Source organism: Mauremys reevesii, linkage group 6 (assembly GCF_016161935.1).
Source record: "Mauremys reevesii isolate NIE-2019 linkage group 6, ASM1616193v1, whole genome shotgun sequence".
NCBI classification, from domain to species: Eukaryota; Metazoa; Chordata; order Testudines; family Geoemydidae; genus Mauremys; species Mauremys reevesii.
Genome location: NC_052628.1, coordinates 32819953 through 32847591, shown reverse-complemented (window position 1 = coordinate 32847591; position 27639 = coordinate 32819953). Strand labels below are relative to the sequence as shown.

General features: G+C 39.7%; 2 protein-coding genes across 4 annotated transcripts in view; one reads left to right on the top strand and one right to left on the bottom strand.

The window, feature by feature from the left end:
- MTREX (Mtr4 exosome RNA helicase) overlaps window positions 1-5418 on the bottom strand; it is an 82317-nt gene extending 76899 nt beyond the window's left edge. Inside the window, exons 1-3 of the mRNA XM_039545913.1 lie at window positions 5131-5418; window positions 4302-4439; window positions 2723-2789 (exon numbers count right to left, since the gene is read on the bottom strand). Coding sequence (XP_039401847.1) covers window positions 2723-2789; window positions 4302-4439; window positions 5131-5225 — 300 coding nt within the window. The 5' untranslated portion in view covers window positions 5226-5418. The remainder of the gene's footprint in view (window positions 1-2722; window positions 2790-4301; window positions 4440-5130) is intronic.
- Window positions 5419-5439: 21 nt separating this feature from the next.
- The window catches only part of DHX29 (DExH-box helicase 29), a 36100-nt gene continuing 13900 nt past the window's right edge, over window positions 5440-27639 (top strand). The window contains exons 1-18 of one of the 3 annotated variants that reach the window (XR_005600914.1): window positions 5440-5781; window positions 8369-8442; window positions 10105-10218; window positions 11281-11410; window positions 12308-12444; window positions 13132-13257; window positions 13802-13928; window positions 14233-14388; window positions 15066-15231; window positions 16823-16943; window positions 17942-18544; window positions 21507-21650; window positions 21758-21934; window positions 23263-23403; window positions 25533-25677; window positions 25954-26071; window positions 26706-26790; window positions 27449-27537. Coding sequence is in view for 2 of the 3 variants with exons in the window: in XM_039545910.1 (XP_039401844.1) it covers window positions 5592-5781; window positions 8369-8442; window positions 10105-10218; window positions 11281-11410; window positions 12308-12444; window positions 13132-13257; window positions 13802-13928; window positions 14233-14388; window positions 15066-15231; window positions 16823-16943; window positions 17942-18544; window positions 21507-21650; window positions 21758-21934; window positions 23263-23403; window positions 25533-25677; window positions 25954-26071; window positions 26706-26790; window positions 27449-27537 (2843 nt within the window). In the remaining variant the exon portion in view is untranslated. The remainder of the gene's footprint in view (window positions 5782-8368; window positions 8443-10104; window positions 10219-11280; window positions 11411-12307; window positions 12445-13131; window positions 13258-13801; window positions 13929-14232; window positions 14389-15065; window positions 15232-16822; window positions 16944-17941; window positions 18545-21506; window positions 21651-21757; window positions 21935-23262; window positions 23404-25532; window positions 25678-25953; window positions 26072-26705; window positions 26791-27448; window positions 27538-27639) is intronic. The other 2 variants (XM_039545911.1, XM_039545910.1) reach the window with 2 other exon arrangements.

Sequence of the window (27639 nt, the reverse complement as noted above, 5' to 3'; positions counted from 1 at the left end):
ACTACTATTTAATCAGTACTATCAAGCTAAACAGAGCGGGTCAGGTCTCAGGAGACAGACAAAATACAGGAATTTACTTTTGACTTTTCAACTTTCATGACACTGCTGCTTATGTTTTGTCAAATGCTCCCTTTTTTTCTTCAGATCCATCTTTTCAAGCTATCACTAATAAATTCCATTCTCTCCTTTTCCTGGTGTATTATCTACTGTTTTGTCTTGTCTTAGATTGTTAACAATTCCAGATAAGGAACATTGCAATATATGACTGTAAGCTACTGTTTTACTACTCCTAGGGAAATTCTGCATCAAAAAATTAAAAATTCTGCACACAATATTTTAAAATTCTTCAAAATTATGCATATTAGTCCAAATAACACAATATAATCACAACAGGTTCAATTATTTTGGAAATGTATTTCAAAATGCCTGTCAGCAAGTATGTCTGTAACAATACAGACCAAAAAACAAAGATTCAGGAAACATTTTTTGATAGATTCCTTACTAGGCATATGAATACAGAACTTGGATGTATCTTTGTTGACAGTTATCTTCTTTCTCAATGAAATTAAATATTTCATTTAAACAAAGTCATTGTACAAAAGTACTGTAATGACCAGACCTAAGGGGGCACTAGCATCTGTCATGTCTTGTCCAAGTTCAAGCTTCTATGTGTATTGTAAGGTTTTTGGGTTATACCACTGTAGCGGGAGGGGGATTTGGTGCGTTAGCGGTAGTTTAATTGTAGGATAGGAGGTAGTTAGCATGGGGAAGGGAGACCCCAGGTAGCGTTTATATGTCGGGGCAAGTGCATACATGCACATTTGTGTGGGTTGGGTTGTGTGCCTGGTTCGCCAGCCAACAGCCCTTTGCCTCCGGAAGTAGTAGGAGTGCCCCTGTGCCAGGCGTGGGCAGGAGTGTTGGGGAGGCAGGGGGCAGCGATAGCTGGAAGGGTTCAGGCTGACAGGGACTAAAAGAGGAAGGGTGGCGCCACTAGAATCAGATGTGCGCAGATGGTGCTCAGGATGTACAGTGTGAGACTTCTGCACCCATCCAGAGGGCCTACAGTTCCAGCCTGCGTGTAAGCTGAGTTATAGGGCTAGAGCAGGGGTCGGCAACCTTTGAGAAGTGGTGTGCTAAATCTTCATTTATTTACTGTAATTTAAGGTTCTGCGTGCCAAGAATACATTTTACATTTACAGGGACCGGCAGACAGAAGCCCAGACTGGGGTTCCATCTGCTGGCCCCTGCCAGCCGGAGTCCCAGCCGCCGACTCTGCTCAGCCTGCTGCCGGCCCGGTGTTCCGTCTAGCCCGGCAGGCAGTGGGCTGAGCGGGGCCGGTGGCCCTTGTACGAAGGCTGTTCACATTGTGCAAAAGAATGAATATCCCTTCACCCTTTGGTAACTTCATCCGGACCCAGCTGGTTACTTTGGGAAGTACTTTGTCCTGACATTTTATTGACTACTTCATAAACACGTGATGACCAACTTAATAGTAAACTATGAGGTTTTTACATCAAGCCTCGCTGCTAACACAGCAGGCGTGCTGATGTGCGTGCAAAGACATTAGGGGTGTATACATAACTAATATTTTGCATTTAAAACATGCAAAACTGGAAAAAGGAAGCATTTTAGTGGAAATCACAAATTGTGTGTGAAAAAATAAAATTCTATGGGGAACATTAATTCTGCACAAATTCTGCATTGTGTAGTAGTGCATAATTCTGGGAGTAGTTTACATTCGCAGCACTACACAATAGTCATATTTACAAACACACAGCTATTTTCATAACTCCAGAGAGGGTTTTAAACATGATGTCTTGGCTAAATACCAGATCAGGTAAATCTATTCCATCCATTTTACACCCATTTAATTAGAACTAGATTATTAAAGGGACATTAATGTAAAGAACAATTATATATTTTTAAAAAGTCACCAGCCGTACTAATAGTCTTTATTAATAAAGATTTTTTTGTAAATCTAATTAACTTTGTTCAGCATTAATGACACAAGCTAAACAAACAGTGAAAACAGACTAGTTTTTTCCACTTGCTGCCTATCATACACTAGCACAACACTGTTTTCTACAAAAGCCTTATTTAGGTGTACAATGATTTGACGAGTTATTTTCATTTCCTGTACTATTCTGTAGTAAGATCATGCACTGTTGAAGAGCTGCACTGCATTTCATTGATAGGTTCAATTATCATTACAGCATCTATAATCTGTTAGGCACTTTCCAGACACAGGAAATTAATGGTAGCCATATAGAGATATATATTGGACTGTAGAGATTTAAGAGTTTCTATGGTCAGCTGCTTTCTTACAAGTTTAACAGCAGAAGTGGGTTGAGCAAGCTCTATATCACTGAAATGGATGTTGAGAAGCTTAATTGATGATATCAGAATGCAAGTCTGAAAGATACAGCTAATTTAGAATGTAAGTCCTTTACAAGAGCATTTTTTCTATCTTTTACAGAGAACCAAAAACATTATGAGTATTCAGTAAGTGTTAACATAAAATGCTTTGAGATTCACAGATGAAAGACAGTGTAGAAATGTAGAGAGTACAAAAACACCAAACAGATAATTAAGATAGTAATCATTATAGTAAAGAGATTAAAGAGCTTCACTGGATAGTTGTAACTCAAAAAGGTGAAAGACAAGACATTCATCTAAAACAAAATTCTACACACCATAAAATAAATGCTTTTACAGTGCTCACCTCATGTGTACAACCTTCAACAGTCTCAACAGCTTGCACCTTTACTTTCGGCATCAGGTCTGCCAGACTAAATAAAGAAATGTTAACTAATACTATCAAACTATACTGAGGTCATATTTCTACATCTCATTCCTACATCAATAAATTAAACATTTAAAAAGATTACATTATGACAGAGGAAACTAGTACCAAAACTATTACAGGGTATCAAAATTGCTAACAAATATACTTTAACCATCATTTTTGGATTTGCAACACAATTTTTAAAATGAATTATATAAATCTTAAAAATTGCCTTATCCTATCAACACCACCTTCACAGCAATCAGCATATGCTGAAAGCCTCTTAATTCCAACTGTCTTCAAAACTGATCAAAGCAAAGTATAGGCATGGTGCATATACTATTGTTTTCAGATCCCCCTCACAAGACTCCCCCCTCTTGATTTCTGAAAGTGCTTGTACCTCAGAAATTAGACTGCCTCTCAGGCAGCAACTGAACTGAACTGAAGCTGGCAAGCTCCTCTGCTACGGAACCAGTCCCACTTATGACAACAAGGAGGGGACACCTCAACAATGTGACAGGCCATGTAGCCTAACAGAAAAGGCACAAGACTAAGAACAGAGAACTCCTATATTCTCCCAACTCCAACATGGACTTTTTGCCCTTGGTCAAATCACAGGCTTTCTGCCTTAGTTTCCCATCTGTAAAATGCAGGACTCATTATCTCCCTGTGATACTGCAGCATTTAATTAATTTTTGCGAAGAATAAAAGTTAAAAAATTCCCCAAAATGCATGCAAAACCCTCCATTGACTTAGTCCACTGGAAAAAAATTAAAATGTACATAGACCATAGTATAAGTGGCTAGGTTCTTCCACTGAAGCAACAGGCTGCAGGGACCAGAAACCTTTCTCTATGTTTCTGAGGCCAGCACTACGCATAGTGGTTTGATCACTGTGGGCAAGAATCCATCACACTTAGAAATTCTAATCTTTTCAGAATGCTGTGACTAATTTTACCCCAGCAAGCACAAAGAAACTTCAGTCTTAAAAGACCTCTAGCCACTTCTAGAGCCACAACAAGATCACAGGTCTTCAACACTTTTCATGACCATACCCCATTCACTATCTTGTCTCTATATACTCCTACAGCTCTTTCCTCTGTATGCCATTTTCCACTGTCCATCATTCAAAGACAATGGTTTGTTTCAGTGAGCTGACCAGCAGCTGCCTCCTTGTGCCTCTCTCATTTTCCCATTCCTTTCTATAAAACACAAGTCACAAGTTCATCACTTTTAAGGTGGCTTCAACCAATAACCCACTGACCAATTCCAATGGCAACACTTATTAGTAGCCATTCACACCACACCAGCCATTTTTGTTTGTTGTAGTCACCACCTTTACATCTCTTTATTTTAAAATCTCCAATGTTGCAACTACTCTTCCCTGTATGACTACATCTCTTTAATAACATCCCCAAGCTTTCTCATTCATTTAAATAATCCTGAACTTGTGATATAATTCAGACCACCATAACAGCAAACACTTTGCCTATACCAGATAACAAACTAAGTCTTACTTAATATCTTCTGAAACATCCTCTAGCTTGGATTTCTTTCCAAAAATGGCACAATCTGTGCTATCAACCTCTGCCTCTCTTTTGGTTTTCCCTGGGATGTTCGTAGAACCTGCTGGAGATTTGCCATCTGAGCGTTTCCTGTAATGCAAATAAACAGATTTGCCATTAAAATACACCACTACTTCAATATAACGCCACCGGATATAACACGAATTTGGATATAATGCAGTAAAGCAGTGATGGGGGTGGGGGGCTGTGCACTCCAGTGGATATAAGAAAGTTCAGTGTAACACGGTTTCACCTATAACACAATAAGATTTGTAGGCTCCCAAGGACAGCGTTATATCGAGGTAGAGGTGTACCTCTAAAGGGGGGGAATGGCTCTGCTATCTACAGTGGACTATAGCTTGGGAACCCGTGTTTGTAGAAAATGTTGTTTACAAAGCATTAAAAAGTCTCCCAAATGGCTTCTAGAAAATGCCAAGAAACCCTCAGCCTCACGCTCTTGGAGATCACAAGCTGTCTGGGGGAGAGACCGTGTGTATGTACCGCCCTGAGCACAGATGTAAATCCCCACTAACCCCACAGCGCAAGGGGCCGCCTCTGCCCCAAACGGATACAAACAAGGCCTGTGGCCAACACTGCCAGTACCGCCGGGGGCGGGGGCAGCCCCACCGCTGCATCCCGGGAGCCGGACTCTCTCTGCGGCCCCCACCCCGCCGTGGTGACGAGCCAACCCCGGTCGCCACGCGCGCGAGCCGGCGTTGGATGGGGAGAGGAGGCGGCTTATACGAGGGCAGAGCCTCGGCCGCGCCGACCAGCCTCTCACCCGGCCTTGCCGGCAGCCTCGGCCGCTTTGCCCTTCTTGGCCCCCGAGTCGTCCTCGAACACGCTGAACAGATCGTCTCCGAAGGCGTCCGCCATCGCCGCAGCCTGTCCCACCGCGCCCCGCAGATCTGCTCCTCCTCCGACCCTGCGCGGCGCCGGAAGGGGAAGGCGCGCGGCACGAGCCGGGCTGCAGCGGGGCGGAAATCCCGTAGGCGCCCAGCCCACGGCTGGAGATAGAAGAGATGGTCTCCCACAATACAGCGCGCTGCCACCAGCACCCTAACGTGACCTTTGGCCGGAAGTGACCATAGAGTTTCAGCCAAGCGCGCGCGGCGCTGGCCAATCAGAATATTGTGTGAGTCTCTGTGGTACCCGGATGTAAAAAGTCCGGCGCTGTGGCTGCGGGGCCGGCCGGCCGCGTTGCTGTGCGGACTCGGAGGCGGCGCCCCTGCTGCGGGCGCTATGGGCGGCAAGAACAAGAAGCACAAGGGGGGCGGCGCGGGGGCCGGGGCCGTTCACGCCGCTGTGTCCGCGGCCACCGCTGCTGCCAGGGCTAAAGCGGCTGCCGAGTCCGGAGCCGCCGGGGAAGCTGCGGGCAAGAGACCCGCCGTGAGGCCGGCCCTGGTGTCCAAGGAGCCCCGCGTCAAGCAAGGTAGCGCCGGCGGGGGGTCCCTCTCGCCCCATCTATCTCCCCGCTCGGCGCGCCGGTCCCTGCCCCGCAGGCCGCTGCGTTTAGCGGGAGGCTCCGGCGCGGGTCCCCAGCTGCAGAGGCCGGGGGCTGGTCTGGCCCCTCAGGCGCTGCCCGCCCCGCACTTTCCCCAGCGCTAAACCCCCCTTCAGCCGCGGAGACGGGCGCGGTCACCCTCCGGCCAAGGCAGAGAGGTGCAGTCGGGACACGCGGTAGGACGGGTTTAGTCAGGGCTGCTGCTGGGAACTCCCTGGGCCTGGGAGCCTGCTTTTTCAGCACGGGCAGCCCCAAGGGTTCCAAAATCATGAGCCGGACCCACACGGAGCAGGTGATTGACTGAAAAATCAGGATACTTTAAATTTAAAAAAAAAACTTTGAAGATGGGGGTTGCCTTTGCGGTTTAGATTTCCACCCACAACCAGGAGGGCTCAACGCTGTTGTTCAAAGAAAAGTTGAGAATGAGTTTTAATCAAAGGAGCTGGAGTTTTAGGAAGAGCGAGAGCCTCCCTTACCATATGAATTGCCAACACTGTGATTACCAGTAATGGGCGTTCTGCAGTCAGCACCACCCTCAGTGATGTCTCTGCAGCATTACACAAGTGTCTTTGTGGGCAGAATTTGGTACTGAAGCAAACATTTCTGATAAAACATAAGAAGGAATAGTATCCAGCTCACTTACCACCAACTGTGCTGACTTTCCAGCGCTCATAGGAATAAAAAGCAATAAAAACCTATTTTATTCAGTAAAATCTGCAGATTCATAGATTCTAGGACTGGAAGGGACCTTGAGAGGAGGACCAAATACTGTCTAGACCATCCCTTATAGACATTTATCTAACCTACTCTTAAATATCTCCGGAGACCGAGATTCCACAACCTCCCTAGGCAATTTATTCCAGTGTTTAACTACCCTGATCTACTAAGCTGGATAGTTATAGTGCTTCTATTGCTGTAGTATTTGAGCACATTCCAGTTAAAAATATAAATAATATCTTGTGTTTTTCCTAGCCACTAGGAGGTTAATTTTTTAAAGAGCTTTCTGTTAATAGGACTATTATATGTTTTTATACATATGAAGAATATGATTGAACACTAAACCAAACAATTGGACATTTAGTTCTGTATATGGTTAGCTCTGAGGTCGTTCTTAGCCCTTCATGAAGTGAGTTCCAGTCAAGTTCCATTACTTGTGAAAGTTTTGTAACCTACACACATGAGCCTCTCTTTATTGGTCAATGTGGAACATTACAGAAGCAGACTCCAGTGGAGCTAGGGCTAATTCCATAGATGGCTGTGGTTAACAAGCATGCATATCTTAAACATAGACTCTCTGCTCAATAGATTTAGAAAGTAGAGCGTTGGAGTGATGATCCTGGTAGTTTGGTAGACTGCTGGTTTTTGCATTTGTAATGGAATAGCAGATCTGAGTAAGATGTCTCAGTTTGTGTAGTCTATATGTAGGGCCCTACCAAATTCACAGTCCGTTTTGGTCAATTTTACGGTCATAGGATTTTAAAAATTGTAAATTTTATGATTTCAGCTATTTAAATCTAAAATTTCACTTTGTTGTAATTATAGGGCTCCTGATCCAAAAAGGAGGAGTTGGGGGTTGGGGTGTCTGGGTTGCGGTATTACTACCCTTATTTCTGTGCTGCTGTTGCTAGCAGCAGCATTGCCTTCAGAACTGGGCACCTGGAGAGCAGCAGCTGCTGGCCAGGAGCCCAGCTCTGAAAGCAGAGCTGCCACCAGCAGCACCACACAGAAGTATGGATTGCATGGTATTGCAACCCTTACTTCTGCACTGCTGCTTGCCACTGTCTGGCTGACCAGGTCTGAAGGCAGTAACGCACAAGTAGGAGTGGCTTGGTATGCTATTGCCACTTCTCTGTGCTGCTGCTGGCAGAACACTGCCTTCAGAGCTGGGCGCTGGGCCAACAGCTACCGCTCTCCAGCCGCCCAGCTCTAAAGGCAGTGCAGAAGTAAGGGTGGCAGTACTGCAACCCCCACTAATATAGCTTTGTGAACCCCCCTGCAATTCTCTTTTTGGTCAGGACCCCCAATTTGAGAAACGCTGGTCTCCCCTGTGAAATCCCTATAGTATAGGGTAAAAGCACACAAAAGACCAGATTCATGGTGGGAGGCGAGATTTTATGGTCCGTGACGAGTTTTTCCATGAATTTGATAGGGCCATGTCTATATGTAAAGTAAACTCTGGAATAGGGAGGCGAACAGAAAGTATAATCCAGAAGATTACACTAGAAAATTTTGCCAGAGTTAATGTGTCTACCAAATACTATGGAATCCCAATAAAACCATATGCCACAAGATACTTAAAAATTTCAGTTGCAATAAATCCTCTACCTGAAAAATGTATTAATTCACAAGCAACTCCTGAAATAAAGTAGTTACTTAAGGGTTGAATATGTCCATCTACTTATCAAAAAATGTTATATACCTTCTCTTACACTATAGGTAGGCCACTGCTTTAGATCATTAAATTATATTCCTATCTGCTTTGCTCGTTTAAATAATATTTCTTTGGAATTTGCAGGTCCAAAAACCTACAGTTTTGGTTCCACACCTGATTCTGGTGCTGCTGCAAATCTGGATAAATCTATCCTTAAAGTGAGTATGTCTTTCAAGAAAAAACAGCTTTCTTTTATTTTTAATACCAGGGTTGGAAGGGACCTCAGGAGGTCATCTAGTCTAACCCCCTGCTCAAAGAAGGATCAATCCCCAGACAGATTTTTGCCCCAGATCCCTAAATGGCCCCCTCAAGGATTGAACTCACAACCCCAGGTTTAGTAGGCCAATGCTCAAACCACTGAGCTATCCCTCCCCCTTTCTTCCTAGTACCTAATTCTAGCAGGAAAAAAAATCTTTCTTGTTGTTTAGTCTGTAGCTCATGAAAGCGTTCTGGACTCTAGAAAACTGCAGGCTTCCTTTCTGTTGAGTTTTATGTGACGGGTGGAGCAGCTTCAAGAAAACAGACAAGACATATTAGTATTTTCATCATGAGGAAACTTTATCTGATTTGAAATATAATTCTGTGAACTTTAAAATATTTGATCTCTGAAATTAACTTTGGTATATTGTAAAAATATATTGCATGCCAAAGAGCTGTGCAAAACCAGTTTCTTTTGGTGGTGGGTTTTTTATAGGATTTTAGTCTCTTATTGACATAAACTTTGTGTCCATTACAGGATTTTGTTACCTATGTAAGATCTAATCCTTTTACATAAGCAGTTTCAATAAGATTGACATGGGGATTAAGGGCAAGCAGGATTTGATCGATAGTCTATATATGACAGGTATTCAAAGGATGTTGAAAATAGCTAAATATTGTGGCTTGATCAAATCACTTGTTTCTACAGTGTTTTTTTTTTTAATTAGTATTGTCATATGTTAAAGATCATGTTACAACTTGTCTCGATACAAAATTAATATAATATGACTTGAGCAATCTGGTTGGTACAGGGTTTTCTTAAAGAAATAATGCCATGTTCTTGTTAGCTGAAACTGCCTCTATGTTTTTTTGGAGTGAGAGTATAGGTTTTTTTTCTACATCCTTTCAATTCTTTGAGTCTGCAGAGACCACTAGCAAGGGTGCAAAGCGGGAACTGAACCAAGTCCATCTGCTTATTTCACAGAGCCAGTCACAAAGTAGTTATCTGCAATATTCAGTTGCTGACTGCCCACTGTTTGGAGCTGAATATGTGTGTTTTGGTTTAAACTAAAACCAAAACTTTAAATTTAAGATGGAGGCCCAGGTCTCACTTAAAGGTTTCAGTGGTGCTCAAGCAGATCTGTATATTTCTCTAGCTTAAACCTCTCTAAGGGCTACTGTATGTTCAGATAGCTGACAGTTTTTGTTGTTGTTTTTTTTAAGTCCTAGTCCTTTGTCTTTGGGTTGTTTTTTTTCTCACCCGGTCAAAAAGATTTATTTGGCTCCCACTCACGTGAACAAATTGCATTTCCCTAAAAGCAAAATAGGCTCTCTCTTTAACAGAGAAAGCTTTCTCCACAATTTAGGTAAGAGCATCATAGCTTTGAATATTCTCTTTTTTTTTTTTTTTTTAATCTTCTGCTAGTATCTTGCCCAATAATATACATAAGCGGTTTCCTAAAGTAGGCAAGACTTGGAAAAATAAAGGGTTTTGCGGGTAAGGAGTCTTCTGCCTTCCTATCTCTCTTTTTTTTCTTGTCTATCTCTGATGTTGTAGTGTATCTTAGTTTATATTTGTAAGATTTTATTTAGTTTATAATGACTAGGATCTGTCTCCACAGGTAGTGATTAACAGTAATTTGGAAAAAAGGATTATTGGAGTAATCAATGAGCACAAAAAGCAAAGTGATGATAAGGGAATGATTTCTAGAAGACTTACTGCCAAAAAATTACAGGTGGAGTATAAATGTTTTTTTTTTTTTTTGGTTTCTCAAACAGGGGTCGCCGCTTGTGTAGGGAAAGGCCCCGGTGTGTTTACCTGCCCCGTTCGCAGGTCCAGCCAATCACGGCTTCCACTGGCTGTGATCGGCTGGACCTGTGGACGGGGCAGGTAAACACACCGGTCTGGCCCACCAGGAGCTTTCCCTACACAAGCAGCGACCCCTGTTTGAGAAATCCTGCTCTAGATCAACATTTATTCAGTGATCGTAAATAGGTTACTTTTCTGTCACTTTTACTTTAGTATTTGGCGTAAGCCAAGTTTTCTCATTTTACAATACAACATAATTTTGTTAAAAACTCTTTAAAATCTCAGATATCAAATGTAATTGGCCAGTTGAATGTCCTCGCCAATGTAAGTCAATAGTTGAAGATGCTTGGGTGTGAGGTGAAATAAGTAATCATTTGAGTGGAACATGAGAGGGCTTGAAAACTCCAGTGGTGAGTGGGAAGCTCTTCTTGGCAAGTATGACTGTAAACCACTTATTTTTCCAGAATTTAAGATTTTATTTTAAGAAGTTCTAGTTCTTATGGTGACAAAGAACCTTCCAAACTTAAATAGCTGCAGTGTTTTCCTGAGCATGCATATGGCTCTAATGCCTTTGTTGCTGCAGTTCAAATCCCAATGGGGAGCCATAAAACTGTCAAGTAATGTCAGTTTCATGCTTGGGAATGCAATTAGCACATTAAGCTTACTCTGGAGAAGAGGACTGAAATTGAGGCTGAGGGGAGGGGCAGATTACCGGAGACTCTTCCTCTCTCCCTCCTCCTATCTGCTATGAAGAATAGAATAGTTGTTTCCTACCCCTCATGCTAACCAAGAAGCCCTGATGTGAGAGTGAAGAAATACAAACACCTGTTCCCTTCTAGCAGGTTGATGGGAGTGATGCTCCACTCCCATCAAATACCTAATAACAAAAAGCTAGAGTCCCCATGCAGGATCTTTTTCTAAATTGGCATTATTTCTACAACTTAAATCAATTTCCTTCTTAAAATGTACTAATTATCTTTGTTTGTAGGATGTATATATGGCTTTGCAAGGATTTTCTTTTAAGACTGAGGACATTGAGGAAGCTATGAAAAATACAATTTTATACGGTGGTGATCTTCACTCTGCACTTGACTGGCTTTGTTTAAACCTTTCTGATGGTAAGGATCATACCTGAGAAGTGACTTTTAGGTACCAAAGTTTTTTGAATCTTTTGTAACTGGTTTTTATTGAGCAAGTTTTTGTCTTGCTTTTAGTGACTGACAGTGTATGGTACCACTTATTCTTAAAAGCAGGGATTTCACTTTTTCCATCTTCTTTCACTAGCAACGCCATTAGGTATTCTCTAGAAAAACTGTTTCCATAAAAATATGGTATAGAAAAAGACAAGGTGGGTGAGGTATTTTTTTATTGGACCAACATCTGCTGGTGAAAGAGAATTTGGTCTGGTGAAAGATATTACCTCATGTGTCTCATATCCTAGAACCAACAAGGGTTTGACAACACTGCAGATGGCGTGGAAATATGTTCCTATTGTAGACTGAAGGAGCACTCTGCAGCAGAGAAATCTTAGCACCACAGTGTCCCTCAGAAGGCTCAAAGGAAATTCATTAAATCATACATAAAGATAGAAAATCCCCAAGAGGGCCTCATATTTTACAGTTGCCTTTAAAGATGTGAATTACAGGTGGTTTATGTTAATTTGACCATGTTATACAAGAGCAATAGCAATCACTGTGGTATGGGAATGCTACATAGTAGTAACAGTTTATTTCAGTAGGATTAGTAGCAATTAGAACTAGGTGCAGAGTTGCTACTTTTTCTAGCTGTGTTTCGGACTTTCTGCCTAACTTTGGACAAGTCATTTAATCTTTCTACCTCCATTTATGCATCTACAGAATGGGTATAATAAGCAGAAATCAGTATCTGCTCAGGTGAATATCAAGACTTGGGGTTGATTCAGTCCTACATGGTGTTTATTTCTTATTTTTAGTTTGTACCCAGTGCCATTGAAAGTTATTTTTTTCTGTTACTTGGAATTACATTTTATTTTAAAGACGCATTACCTGAAGGATTCAGTCAGCAGTTTGAAGAAGAGCAACACAAACCTAGAGCAAAATTTCGTTCTCCTGTGCCACAGAGTGAAACGCCTCAGATACCAAACAACAAAAAGGACGATGGACCTGAAATAAAGGTAATTTTGAGGAATTATGGGAAGGAGTTTTCAATGGCTAAACTCCCACTGACTTTTGTAGGAGCAGAGTTATGTCAACGCAGAACATTATTGAAAATCCCATCCTGTGTGTTCAGTAATTTAAAGTACATAGAAGGATTTCTATTCTCTAGAGTGGAATGGTTGTAAAGATGTAACTTTTTTCACTTAAAGCTCAAAAAATGAAAGGTTTATGAAGTTTTGGTGGTAACATTTGACTTGCTGGAAAAAATACCAAGTCCCAACACAGCTAAATCTCCTACTCTCCAGCCCCCATAACCCATTAATTCCATTTACCACTGCTGTATTCTATAGAACAACACATACACCTGGATGCAGTTTTTATTGATTTGTGCCTATATAAGTTGGCCTCTGTGGTTTAGGAGTCCAGTACCACAAGTTATCAAATCTTAATCAAGATTCCCCACATAATCCTCTCTCCCTCCCTTCCCTGTTCCCCCATAGTGGTTGTAAAACATTTATCTCACCATCAAAAAAGCATATATATATATAAATTGTGTGATGTTTTGCAAGATCTGAGAAGCATCTTCATTTTTTGAATTGTTTTGAATTTCAAGCAACATTTGTCAAATATTGACCAAACAGCAATTAAACCTTTTCAGTTTCCTTTACAATTATCTTTTTAACCCTGGCTGTTCTTCCTAATAGAGACATACCGCGAAAGACAAAGAGATGAGTATGAAGGAATGGATTCTGCAGTATGCTGAGCAACAGAGTGATGATGAGAAAAGCGAGTCTGTGAAAAACACAGAAGATGAGGAAAAGTTTGACCCTGTAAGCCGGAGAGCGATTTGTATAGGGAGTCTTTCTTTCAAATGGCAGTTTTCATGTGGTATTTATCTGTAAACTCTGGCTCTAGTGTATGTGTGTATTTTTTGAAAATCAAGGGCTGAATAACTGATTTAATCATTGTCTTAATTTTTGTAGGTTTGACAGATTTGCAGGCAGAAGGAGAGGGTTTTAAAAAAAAAAAACTTCTATAAGTAATGCTTCCTAAGTCATTCTCCCTTTTGTTTTTTGTATTGAATGCAAAACTTTTGCTGCATAGTGCTAGAAAGGAAAATGCAGTCCCTTGAGAGACTTAAACAAATGGGATAATTGTTGATTTCCATTCCCGCCCTTGTGAAAAGAAATATTTAGCCTTTTATTTTTATTTGTGGAATTAGAATTGTTCATTCTCCTGCACAAGGATTTCTTTCATATAAATATTGTGTTGGTGTGGATGGGGTTTGGGAGGGAATATGCTTTATTATGTAGTTTGTAATTAATTTCACCTTCACAATATCCAGGATGTAACTAATGATCTTGTTTGGAACAGAATGAAAGATATGTGCATTTGGCTACAAAGCTTTTGGAAGCAAAGGAACAGGCAAGTTCCTCCAAGCAAGATAAAGACAAGCAAAGCCAGAAGGTGGCACAAGAAAAAATAAGAAGAATTCAGCATGGTATGGACATTCAAATTATCTGTACCTTTTAATAAACTTACATTTTTAATTGTACTGTCGCACTTTTGCTGGTAAATCTATCAACTATTAGGAAAAATCTCTAGAAGATGATACTTAAGTACCTTTTAACTGGTTTCGTATCACTGCATGAATTGCAGACCTTCATGAATTTCTTTCGGTGTGACCCAAGATATTGAAAAATAACTGATTTTACTAGGTGCATTTCTGGCTGTCCAACCTGTCACATTTTCAAAGGATGAATGGTAAGCACATAAGAAAAAACAGCACCCGTTTCCTTTTGCAGAAATGGCAGCACTAGAAGAACATCCTGTGTTTAATCCAGCTATAAAAATTTCAAACCAACAACAAAACGAAAAGAAAAAATCTCCTTTGCCTCCTGAAGCTCATTTGAACCTGAACTTGCTTGAAAAATCTGCAGCTGCTGCAGAGGAAGAGAAGGGTATGATTGAAATTAAGAACAACAGAAACTTCATTTACTGTACTCCAATTAACTAAAGATTTGTAAAGGCCCCTGTATTGTGCATTCTTCTGTATGGTGTGGGACCCCGAACCCTGGATTACAGTGAAGATAGGATGAGCCAACTTAACTTCCTAGCTGGCTTTAAAAGCAATATATTTATTGTAGCACAGCTGCTTTAAAGCTTTTTATTTTCTTTTTCTACTAATTATCACTTACGAGTCAGATCATGATTTGAATACATCTTTCTGTAGATAGAAAGCTAATGTGCTGATTCACTGTGTCACCAGTCAGATGTTAATTTTCTTCAACGAAGATCTTTAATTGAAACCTTTGACTATTATTCGGGATGAGTGGCATCCTATATTGGTCCTGAACCACCACAATCAAATATAGTGTTCTTTTTAAGAATTATAGCTGTATGCCAGATTTGCTATAATTAAGATTAAGTATAGATGTCGCCATATTGAACCAGGCCAGTATTGTGTGTCTGACAGTAGCTAGTATCTGTACTTACTAAATATAAATGCAGAGTCTTTCTAAAAAAATTTACTTTCTACTAAAAATGCCTAAGCCGAGAAAATTATTTTGGGTTCATTCAAGAATTAAGCCATCATGTGAACATCTAAAATAATGTAAATTTTGTTCTACCATTTCAGTGAAAAAGAGGGAGCCTCGAGATGTAAGGAATTTTGACTACACTGCTCGAAGTTGGACTGGTAAATCTCCTAAACAGTTTTTGATCGATTGGTGCAGGAAAAATTTCCCCAAGAGTCCAAATCCTTCTTTTGAAAAAGTTCCGGTGGGTAGATATTGGAAATGTAGGTATGTACTTCTAGTAAAGCTAAATTTTCTACTGATTCACGTAACTATCTTAAACTTTAGCTGCTTCCATTTAATTGAATGACTGTTAACATACTTGTTACTCTTTTGGGAATTGACGCAATTTGACGAATTTTACACAAATTTGTAAAATCATTGTAATTGAATGTGCATTTTTCATTGAAAAAAGTGTTGGCTGAAAAATTTTACCCAGCTTTACATATGATAGGCTTTCATACAATATTTTGCAATAATGCCCACATCATCTAAGTACAGTAACTCCTCAGTTAGTCGTCCCGGTTAATGTTGTTTTGTTGCTAATCAATTAGGGAACATGGTCGTTTAAAGTTACGCAATGCTCCCTTATAACGTTGTTCGACAGCCTCCTGCTTTGTCCACTGCTTGCAGAAAGAGCAGCCCATTGGAGCTAGCTGGTGGGGGCTTGGAACCAGGGTGGACTGGCAGCCCCCCTATTAGCTCCTCTCTCCCCTAAGTTACCTGCGTGGCAGCTGCCCAGCAGGCCATCAATTGCGGGGTCAGTTCAGCTGTCCCTCCCACCACTGCTGTGTGCTGCTCCTGCCCTCTGCCTTGGAGCTGCTCCCGGGAGCCTCCTGCTTGATGTGCAAGGAGGGTGCTAATGTCAGGGTGTCCTTCTCCCCCTGCAACTTTACCCCATTGGGCCATCTCCACCGTGGGGGACGACACATGACAGGGCTCAGAACGGAGGGAGCTTGCTGGCAGCAGCTGCCATCTCAACTTGCTGATCTTCTTAAAAAGGCAGCCTACTTAGAGTGGGGTCAGCGTATTTAAAGGGGCAATGCTTGTCTGTCTCTCTCTCTCTCTCTCTCTCTTCATCATGCTGTCTCCCCTCCCTCCATTCGTGCTGCCTTGTAGAGTGTGATGCTACATTAACAACGTGTTAACCCTTGAGGGATCAGCCGAGTGATAGTTCATCATCTAGTAGTAAGGCATTCCCTGGGTAATATCTCCTTCTCTTCCACCTTCTGACTTCACCACCTTAACCATGCTTCACAATCATCATTGTTGTGTACAGTATTACATTGTTTAAAACTTATACTGCGTATATGTGTGTGAAATAGTCTTTTTGTCTAATGGAAAAAAATTTCCCTGGAATCTAACCCCCCTATTTACATTAATTCTTATGGGGAAATTGGATTTGCTTAACATCGTTTCGCTTAAAGTAGCATTTTTCAGGAACATAACTACAACATTAAGCAAGGAGTTACTGTAAATGTTTGTTTCCACAAGTAGGTCACTTTACATTTTATCAAAGGTGCTTTGGGTCTACTTGGTTTTGCTTTTTCAAAAAACAAACAACCCTACAGATTACTGTAATCTCCCCTAGAGATCAGTTCCATAAATCTGTTACTACACTTTATTTATTTGTTTTATGTTGAACCCTTAACAGTTAACAATTTTATTTGTGTAGTGTTTTGTCTGATAAGCTTCAGTTTCCACTTATTTAAATGTTACATATTAAGCAAAAATAGTAGGTTTAGTGCTGCACCTACTAGTAAATAGAAATGTCTGTCTGAAATATGATTTTATAGAACTGGTTTTTCTATCTTTGAAGGGTTAAGGTTACCAAATCAGTTGATGTAATGGCAGTGTGTCCTACAATTGTGACCGAGGATAGTATGCAAGCTCAGCATCTGGCTGCTACATTGGCTCTCTATCACTTAGTCAAAGGACAGGTAAGATTTTCACTACACTAGATGCTTAGGATGGAAGTATTTTCACATTAAGATTTTATTTGCTGACATAATATCCATATTAATCTTTTCATAGTCTAAATCAGTAAAGATTTTCCAAGCTCGAATTCTCCCTGTAAATTAAACGTTCACTTGTCCTAATTGAAGGTGCCAAACATAATCATGTGAGGCCGCAACATGTGGCAAGACTTCATGGTGTGGAATAGTTAAATATTGTAAAAAGTTAAAAACATCTTCTACCAGTTGCAGTACCCATAGGTAGAAACAGATGCTCAACATGGTTACAAATATATGAGCTTTCAACTTTTGCTTTCTCCCCCTTTTTATTTGTCGGACTTGCTCATTTAGAGAGAATTAGTGAGCTCTGGTATTTAAGTTGTTCTTTGGAGTAGTTTTTGATAATGTGAGAAATTATCTTCTGAATACTGTTCAGCAGTATAGTTGTCAAATAAATAAAACAGCAATACTTCTGCATCAGAGTATAGAAGACTTCATATTTTCATTTAATGAAAAGTCAATTAATTGATGTAAAATCCTTGTGACCGTGTAAGAGCAAAAGGCCTTTAAACATCCCTATTATATTTTTAATATGGTCTGTGAAATAACTGATACTCTTTAAGTTTCATATATACTTTTTTCCTTGTTTTTATTTTTTTATATATCTTTATTCTAAATGTAGGATTTGGGAAAACTAATCATTCCTTAGCTGCAATCAAATACTAGCAACATATTTAAGGGACGATTTGAGGTCTCAAATAAAAATGTTATCATAGAAAGTACCCATACAGACTCTGGAGACAAGTGATTAAAATCTGCATCTATAGAGAGGAAGTTTTTAAGTATTTGGATCAGTGGTATAGTCTTTCATTTCTTAAAGATTTTTTAAGGTAACTTCTAGAATTTTTAAATTGATTTGTAGGTGAAATGTCAGTGAAACTACAGAATAATACATATTGTCACTTTTTCTGTTTTCTCTAAAGTCGGTCCATCAGTTGCTGCCTCCTCCATATCGAGATGTTTGGTTAGAATGGAGTGAAACTGAAAAGAAAAAGGAAGAAGAAAGCAAGTTAGAAACTAACAAACCTCGTGATAACTTTATTGCTAAGTTATTAAACAAACTCAAACAGCAGCAGCAACAGCAGCAATCTGAAAATAAACCCAAAGTATCAGAAGATCCAGAGGACTCCTGGGAAAACTTAGTTTCCGAAGAGGACTTCAACAGACTGTCTCTTGAGACCACAAGCACAGATGATTTGGAACCTGTGAGGATCCTGTTTAAAAAACTTCAAAGTTCCTCCAGATACCAGAGACTTTTAAAGGAGAGACAACAGTTACCTGTGTTTAAACACAGACATTCAATCATAGAAACTCTTAAAAAGCATAGAGTAGTTGTTGTGGCTGGAGAAACAGGCAGTGGCAAAAGTACCCAAGTGCCCCATTTCTTGTTGGAGGATTTGCTGTTAAATGTGGAGGGATCAAGTAAATGTAATATTGTCTGCACACAACCCCGAAGGATCTCAGCAGTGAGTCTGGCTACCAGAGTTTGTGAAGAAATGGGCTGTGAAACTGGACCTGGAGGAAGAGTAAGCTACTACTTGATTCATGGCTAATGGCTTAGACAACTGGTTTTATAGGAAATTCATTTTTCTGTACATAGTGGAAGCCACATAATGTTTAGCATGATTTTACTTAAAGACCGCTTTCGTTTGCCTTAAAATGCATTTTCCTTTGCTTTTTGTTAAACACTGGATTACTAATTAATAGGGCTGTCAAGCAATGGGGAAAAAAAGTAATCGCAATTAATTGCGCTGTTAATAATAGAAGACCATTGATTTAAAAATTGTGGATGTTTTCTACATTTTTTTAATATATTGATTTCAGTTATAACAGAATAAAACGTGTACATTCCTCATTTTATATTTATTTTTTATTACAAATATTTGCACTGTAAAAAACAAGAGATATTAGGTGAACTGAAAAATACTATAAGTACTGTAGTGCAATCTCTTTGTCATTAAAGTTGAACTTCCAAATGTAGAATTATCTACAAAAAAAAAACTGCATTCAAAAATAAAACAATGTAAAACTTGAGAGCCTACAAGTCCAATCAGTCCTTTTCTTGTTTAGCCAATTGCTCAGGCAAACAAGTTTGTATACATTTGCAGGAGATAATGCTGCCCGCTTCTTGTTCACAATGTCACATTAAAGTGAGAACAGGTGTTCCCATGGCACTGTTGTAGCCGGCATCACAAGATATTTACATGCCAGATGCGCTAAAGATTCATATATCCCTTCATGCTTCAACCACCATTCCAAAGAACATGCATTTGTGCTGATGACAGGTTCTCCTTGATAATAGTGTAAAGCAGTGCGGACCAACGCATGTTCATTTTCATCATCTGAGTCAGATGCCACCTGAAGAGGGTTGATTTTCTTTTTTGGCGGTTTGGGTTCTATAGTTTCCTCATTGGAGTGTTGCTCTTTTAAGACTTTGAAAGCATGCTCCACACCTCATCCCTCTCAAATTTTGGAAGGCACTTCAGATTCTTAAACCTTGGCTTGTGTGCTGTAGCTATCTTTAGAAATCTCACATTGGTAACCTTTGCGTTTTGTCAAATCTGTAGTGAAAGTGTTCTTAAAATGATAGTAGTCCTCATCCAAGACTACTATAACATGAAATATATGGCAGAATGCTGGTAGAATAGAGCTGGAGATGTACAATTCTCCCCCAAGGAGTTGAGTCACAAATGTAATTTAATACATTATTTTTTTAACGAGCATCATCAGCATGGAAGCATGTCCTCTAGAATGGTGGCCAAAGCATGAAGGGGCATATGAGTGTTTAGCATATCTGCCATGTAAATACCTTGCAATGCCAGTTACAAAAGTGCCATGCAAATGCCTGTTCTCACTTTCTGGTGACATTGTAAATAAGTGGACAGCATTGTCTCCTGTAAATGTAAACAAACTTGTTTGTCTTAGCGATTGGCTGAATGAGAAGTAGGACTGAGTGGACTTGTAGGCTCTAAAGCTTTGCATTGTTTTGTTTTTGAGTGCAATTATGTAACAAAAAAAATATTCTACATTTGTAAGTTGCACTTTCACAATAAAGCAACTGCAGTATGGTACTTGTATGAGGTGAATTGAAAAATACTGTTTCTTTTGTTTGTTTTTACAGCGCAAATATTTATTATAAAAAATACTATAAAGTGAGCAGTGTACACTCTGTATTCTGTGTTCTAATTGAAATCAATATATTTAAAAATGTAGAAAAACATCCCAAAATTGGAGGGGCTGCAGCCCAGGGCCTTGGGCTAAGGAGGGCCCCGCAAAAATAAATCCATAATTATGATTCAGTGGTCACCAACCCATGGATCGCGATTGACTGGTTGATCCTGGAGCCTCTGCCAGTTGATCGCAATCTCCAGGCAACTAAAACTCCAGTGGCGCAGCAGGGCTCAGGCAGGCTGCCTGCACGCCGTGACCCAATGCCACTCCTCTCCGCACTTCATCCCCACCCCCAGAACCATCCCCACAGCTCCCATTGGCCGACTCACAGCCAATGGGAGTTGTGGGGGTGGCACTTGCAGGTGCGGGCAGTGCACGGAGACACGCTGTCCCCCTCCCCCCAGAGGCACGCAGAGACATGCCAGCAGCCAGCTGCTTCCGGAAGCGGCATGGGGCTATGGCAGGCAGCCTGTCTGAGCTCTGCTGCACCGCTGGCCAGGAGCCACCTGTGGTAAGTGCACCCTGGCCGGAGCTTGGACCTCACACCCCCTCCTGGACCCCAACCCCCTGCCCCAGATCAGAATCCCCTCCTGCACCAAACTCCCTCCTAGAGCCCTCACCCTCTCCTGCACCCCAACACTCTGCCCCAGCCTGGAGCCCCCTCCTGCACCCAAACTCCCTCCCAGAAAGAAACTAATATAACAGCTATTTTGAATGAACTATATTCTACATGTTTTAAGACTGAAATGTAACCACAGAACAGCTTTTTGTTAATTAAAAGGCAAGTTTAGTGTAGCGTTAATAGCCTCAATGCCATAATTGTGATCATCTTGTTTTAAATTAGGAAAAAGACTTGTACACAGGGGCTCCATAAAATCGAATAGCCCCGGGCCCACAGGAGAGTTAATCCAGCGCTTTCGGGGGGGTCAGTCAGTGTGAGTAACACTGATACAGTTGCCTTAAAAAATCATTGCCTTAATTTCCCAATATGTGGGCTTTGTGAGGATTTATTAATTGATCACAGTAAACTTTAAATATGAGCTGTACAGGTGCTATTCTAATTGTCTCATTGGTGACTGTCAATATTCTTAACTTTCTAGTCCAAGACCTCCCTTAATTTATATCAAGTAGAAACTAATAATTGTTTCAAATTTTGTTTGGATTTGAAAATAATTCACCATGTTATTTTACTAGTAGTTTATGCAGTGCCTGAATCCAGTGTTTAATCTTAATTTTAATATTTTTGTATCTGTGATATATCTAGTATTTTAAACCACTGCTATACATTTAAATACTATCCTATAAATTGTTTTGTAGAATTCTTTGTGTGGATATCAAATCCGTATGGAATCCCGAACGGGAGAAGCTACTAGATTATTATACTGTACAACAGGAGTTCTGCTTCGGAAACTGCAGGATGACAGTCTTCTTTCAAATATATCTCATGTTATTGTAGACGAGGTTAGCAATTCTCTTCTACTTTGCTTTTGCACAATTGTATCTTGTAATAGGAATTATTTGTATTGATACATCAGACTAATTCACTCTTTACATCCTTTTAATTCAAGGTTCATGAAAGAAGTGTCCAATCTGATTTCTTGCTAATCATTCTGAAGGAGATCTTACATAAACGTTCAGACCTGCATTTGATTTTAATGAGTGCTACTGTAGACAGTGAAAAGTTTTCCAGCTATTTCACCCACTGTCCCATTCTAAGGATTTCAGGAAGGAGTTACCCTGTTGAGGTAGGTAAATGTTTCTTTATCTCTACCCACACAAATAAGCTCCAGTAGTATGTCATCCAGCTGTATCGTCTACAGCAGCAAGAGACGGTAGTCTTTCATCTGAATTTAAAACCATTTTAGCTCTTTCTATCTTTAAAAATCCTAAAATGGCATCAGTGGTCCTAAGAACAGAACTTTGTACTTGGATTTACATCATATTTCGCCTCTGGCAATTCAGACCATCCACAGAATAATTGAGACCATCCACAGACATTCTAAAACACCATTTTTATTATTGTGCTTTTTTTTTAATGTGCAGTATAAATGAAAATCAAATTTTGAGTTCCTTCCGTTTCTGTGGCTTGCCATTTTGTGGCTTGCCCTGAGGCTTGCCATTTTCCTTTGGTGTGTTCTGTTGCGTTAGGCTCTCATGGTGAGGAAAACTTGAGCATTTTAAAATCTCTCCCCTCTTACTATTTATCTTTCACCTTATAATTTTTTTATCAAATACTTAGTAACTTTGAGATGCCAAGTAATGTTAAAGCAATATTTATGGAGTATTCTATGCAAATTTCTGCACATCAGTACTGACTGATATATCTCTGTTGCTGAAGTAAGTGCACCAGTCATCTAGTATTAAATGACCAACTACATTGATTGGTTACTTGTTATTGTCTTCATTTTTATTTGCGGGGAAAAAAGGTAAAATAACTAAAATGCTGCTTACAGGGGGGTTTCTAATATACCACATACAGTGCACTAAATACACAATCCATCACAATTTATTTTTATGATCCAGCATTGTTAAAGCTGTGATACACAAGGACAAAGCCTCTAACGCATCCTTCTTGCTGCTTTGTTAATTTGGTTTACTGACTTGCTAAGTTTTTTTAATATACATGTAAAGTAATAGCGTGATCACTTTCTATTTCCATATAAATAAGGAAATCATTGAAAAGGGAAAGATCTCCTTGTGATTTTTTTTTTTTCCTCCCACCCCACCTCACAGACCTCTGGGTTGCTGTTTGGGTATGGGAGTGGGTGCGGAAGGGGGTTCCTTAACACTGTTATAGATACTTAACAGCTGTATATTGCTGTACATTGCTTTGCCCTTTTAGAGGAAGGAGCAGAAAAAGGGAGTGGCGCTATGTTGAGGAGCAACATATAGCGCGACTCCATTTTTCTGCTGTTAAGGAGCAGCATATAGTTTACTGTAGAAGGTAGGATCGTCTTTCTTAGCTAGTGTTGTAGGAAATTCCCTTTTCAATCCTAAGAGTGTGTGCTTTAGAAAGACAAAAAGGATGCAAGTTTATTTTTTGTACTCTACCCCTCTCAAACTAATTCTGTAGGTTTTCCATGTGGAAAATGTTATTGAGGAAATTGGTTATGTTCTGGAGAAGGACTCTGAATATTGTCAGAAGTTCATGGAGGAGGAGGAAGAAATAACAATAAATGTTACTAGCAAAGGAGGAGGAATCACAAAACATCAGGTAAAACATGTATTTTCTGTTTGGACAGTCTTGTTTAAGAACGTAACAATGGCCATGCTGAGTCAGATCAACGGTCCATCAAGCCCAGTATCCTATCTTCCAACAGTGGCCAGTGCTAGATGTTTAATGGGGCATGAACGTAACAGAGCATCTTATCAAGTGAGCCATTCCCTGTCATCCAGACCTAGCTTCTGGCAGTTGGAAGTTTAGGGACATCCAGAACATGGGGCAGGGACACAGCCCCTCTTGGCTAATAGCCATCGATCAACCTATCCTGCATGAACCTATCCAATTTTTTGTTGAACCCAGTTATGTTTTTGGCCTTCACAACGTCCCATGGCAACGAGTTCCACATGTTGACTGCATGGGGTGAAGAAGTACTTTCTTTTAAACCTGCTGCCTATTAATTTCTTTAGATGATCCCCAGTTCTTGTATTATGTGACTGGGTAAATAACCCTTGCCTAGTTATCTTTCTCCACACCATTCATGATTTTTTAGACCTCTGTCATATCCTCCCTTAGTCAACTCTTTTCTAAAATGCATAGTCCCAGGCTTTTTAATCTCTCCTTGTATAGAAGCTATTCCATACCCCTGATGATTTTTGTTACCCTTCTCTGCACCTTTTCCTATTCTAATATATCTTTTTATGATAAGAGGTGTCCAGAACTGTGCACAGTATTCAAGGTTTGGGCATACCATGAATTTGTGTGGTACTAGTGTATTTTCTGTTTTCTCTTTTTTTTCTTTTTGACAGCTGATCCATTTGCACAGTGGTATCAAATCATCACAATTAATACAATATTAATTTAGCTAGATACAATTATGATATTTCCAATGGTTATAAAACCATATATTCAGCAACTTACTGAGTCATCAACTGAGTGTGTTCTGGTGACTTCATCAACAATTATTTGCGGCTGCTCTGCTGTGACTACATTTTTAATGTTGATTCGCAGTTAAATTGTACCTTCAACATCTTGTGCACACTCCCAACTCTTGATACATTTAAGCAAATACTGGGCAAAGCTCTTGAATATACTGAGGAACAATTCTGCTCAGTTATGAAGATGAACTAAGGAGAGGGGACAGAGGAAAAGTGATGTCCCTCTTCCAAGCTGCTTCCTGCCACTTGGGATGCCAAAATGAGACACTGCTTACAGTGGATTATCTAGATGTAAAAAATATTATATCACATGTTCTGCTCCTCACTTCAAGGTTAGCTCCCCCTAAGTGTGGCTTGTATGTCTTGCAGGGCTCTGTGGAACTAGTTTCCCTTGGTGAGGCTTAGATGCCCATTTGGGCTTCACTCCTCCCCACTGGCTAGTTGGCTGTATGTTGCATGAGAAAGGGAGGAGAATAAGTGGTAGCATTCTCCTGAGCACCACCCAGTCACTGCCCAAAATGATATTAGGTAGGGCAGTAGTTAGGGCAGATCTTCATATATTATGATTGTCCCGCTCCTTTCTGAATGCTTTGATTAGCAGTGAAATAGTTGATATTAGTGGCATTTAAATTATCATTAGACTTAAGAATTCTCAGATTATTGAGATAGATAGGGACAGCTCTGTTGATGTAGATAATCCATCTCCCTGAGAGGTGGTAGGTAGATTGTTGGAAGAATTCTTCTGTCAACCTAGTACTGTCCACACTGGGACTTAGGTTGGCTTACCAATGCCGCTCAGAGTGTGGCTTTTGCACACCCTGACCGATGTAGTTAAACCAACCAAATTTTCTAGTGTAGACCAGAGCTCAGACAAATATGACTGCCTCTGTTTACATTTAATTCACATTTTCATGGTTTCTTTTGCAGCTATAAGGGCTAGAGACTTGTTTATTACTTTTTAAATTAAAGCACAGGTTCTGGAGCACAGGATAGCAGCCTAAAAACAAAAAGTACCAGCTTGCCAGGCCTTTGTGAGATGGTCCAGTGTGAGCACTAGGGATGGACAAGATGGACCTAATGGAACTTTTTTATTATTATAAAATGGATTATATGATGTCCATTTTGTACATATTTTGCCTTACAAGACAATGAAGCTAAAACACTTAAAGGGCATAAATGTCTACGTTCTCTTTTCTTGCCTTTCTCTTGCATAAAGTTAATGTTACCAATTTCTTTCCCTTTTAGGAATATGTCCCACTCCAGTCTGGATCAGGTGTTGATTTGGATCCTTACTATCAGAAGTATAGCAATCGTACACGGCAAGCAATCTTCTACATGAATCCCTACAAGATCAATCTTGACCTTATCTTGGAATTGCTTGCCTTCTTAGGTACTTTGTCACTTCCTAAAATGTTTGTGGATTTTTAAAAATTCTTTCAATGCTCACTTTCCTCACATTTTGAGACTCCACTTTCATGGATTTCTTATTGTTTACTAATGATGCTTGGTACTAGTAAGGATATTTTATTTCATTCCTGTTAATGATGCCTCCTGGAAAGGGCCCAGCTCAGGAATCATAGAGCAGTATCTCCTATTTCAAACAGGGAAATGACAAATAGGATTTTTTCTAGCTTTTTAACGAGGTTTCTATATTATATCCCTACAGATAAAAGTCCCCAGTTCAGAAATATAGATGGCGCTGTACTGATCTTTTTACCAGGGCTTGCTCACATCCAGCAGTTATATGATCTCATTTCAGCTGACCGAAGGTTTACAAGGGACAGGTAATGAAAGCATTCTCATTTGAGAAATGTGTAGTGTTCTTGTCTTAGTTTTTAAGACTAGCTGTTCCTGTTATAAGAAAAGAGAATTGTATTTAGCACATAACTTACTTTTTTTCTCAGAATATGTTTTCTCAATCCATCTTCATTTTTTTTCTATTTCTCTTTCAAATCTGAGCATAAGTGGTAAATATTTAGATCATTTTGCAGTCAAAATTGCCATATTTTTCCTCCAAATGAACTTATTTGCTTTAACAGTGAAGAGCTTCTGTATATTTTAATTCTGAAATAAAAACTGACACTTTCTTCCTTTTTGCTGCACCAGCCAAATACTGTTGCTGTAGTTTAGAGTCAATATAAAATTGCATAACAATGGTAGAAACTCTTTTTTTTCACCTATCTCCACCAAACTGGAGAATGACCATATCGAGTATTATCATTTCACACATTTTTTCTTTCATATTTTACTATCCTTTTATTTTTAGTATTATGTAATCATTAATTAGTTATACAAAGTCTTCTTATTATTTATATATATTCTCTTTCCTTCCTCTAACCCACCAGCATTACCTCAGGCTTATTTAAACATTTGTTGAATAGTGTAACTTAATTGTTGAATAGTGTCTCCTTCTTTCAGGTATAGGTTAATAGCTCTGCATTCTATTCTTTCAACTCAAGATCAAGCAGCTGCATTTACATTGCCCCCTTCTGGAGTTAGAAAGGTATGGTATGTTTAAAAATGTAAAATTCACTATTGTAACATAAATCACCATCTTGCTCCCTCTACTTTATATACTTTTCGTGTATATGAATTCTCGTAATAAAAAACTTATAAAGTTATACAACCGTAAGTTGTCTTTGAAATTCTCTTGCTGAAAGCAGAGCATTGTACTCTATGAACAAGGTGTTCAGGACCAGATAAGAGTTAACTTCAAAAGATTGTCAAGTCATCATACTAAATATTTTATATAGAACACAAACATTTAGTTTTTAGTATTTTTTGTTTTACTGTAGCTTTCTGTTGTATAAAAAAAATGGATCCCTGTCACTTTCTTAAAACAAATTTTTAGGAATCTTTTCCCTTGCAGTATTTTGTACACCTTTATGCACACAAGCTTGTGAAATACTATTTTACTTAATGACAAATTGTTCAGTGGAAAGTCAAGCAACCTTTGCAAGTGCAAGCAAAATTTTAAACCAATTATACAATAAAAAACTAGTACAAAAGCATGTAAAGATCCCCTTGTCCTCCCAGACATTTCTGTAGGGGTCACTTTTTTTTATCAAGTTCTCTCCAAATCTGAGTTTAAAGGGATGAAACTTACAGAAGGACTATTTCCTTAATTCATTTATCTGACGATATGGCTATTTCATTTGCAGATTGTTTTGGCAACCAATATTGCCGAGACAGGTATTACGATACCAGATGTTGTCTTTGTAATTGACACTGGGAAAACAAAAGAAAACAGGTAAGGGATGATCTTCCTAAGTCTTTGTGTTGTGTACAGTTTGGGAAATAGATTCCACAGGGGCTTTCCACTAGGTTTGTACCTCTTCAGATCTAGGTTTAA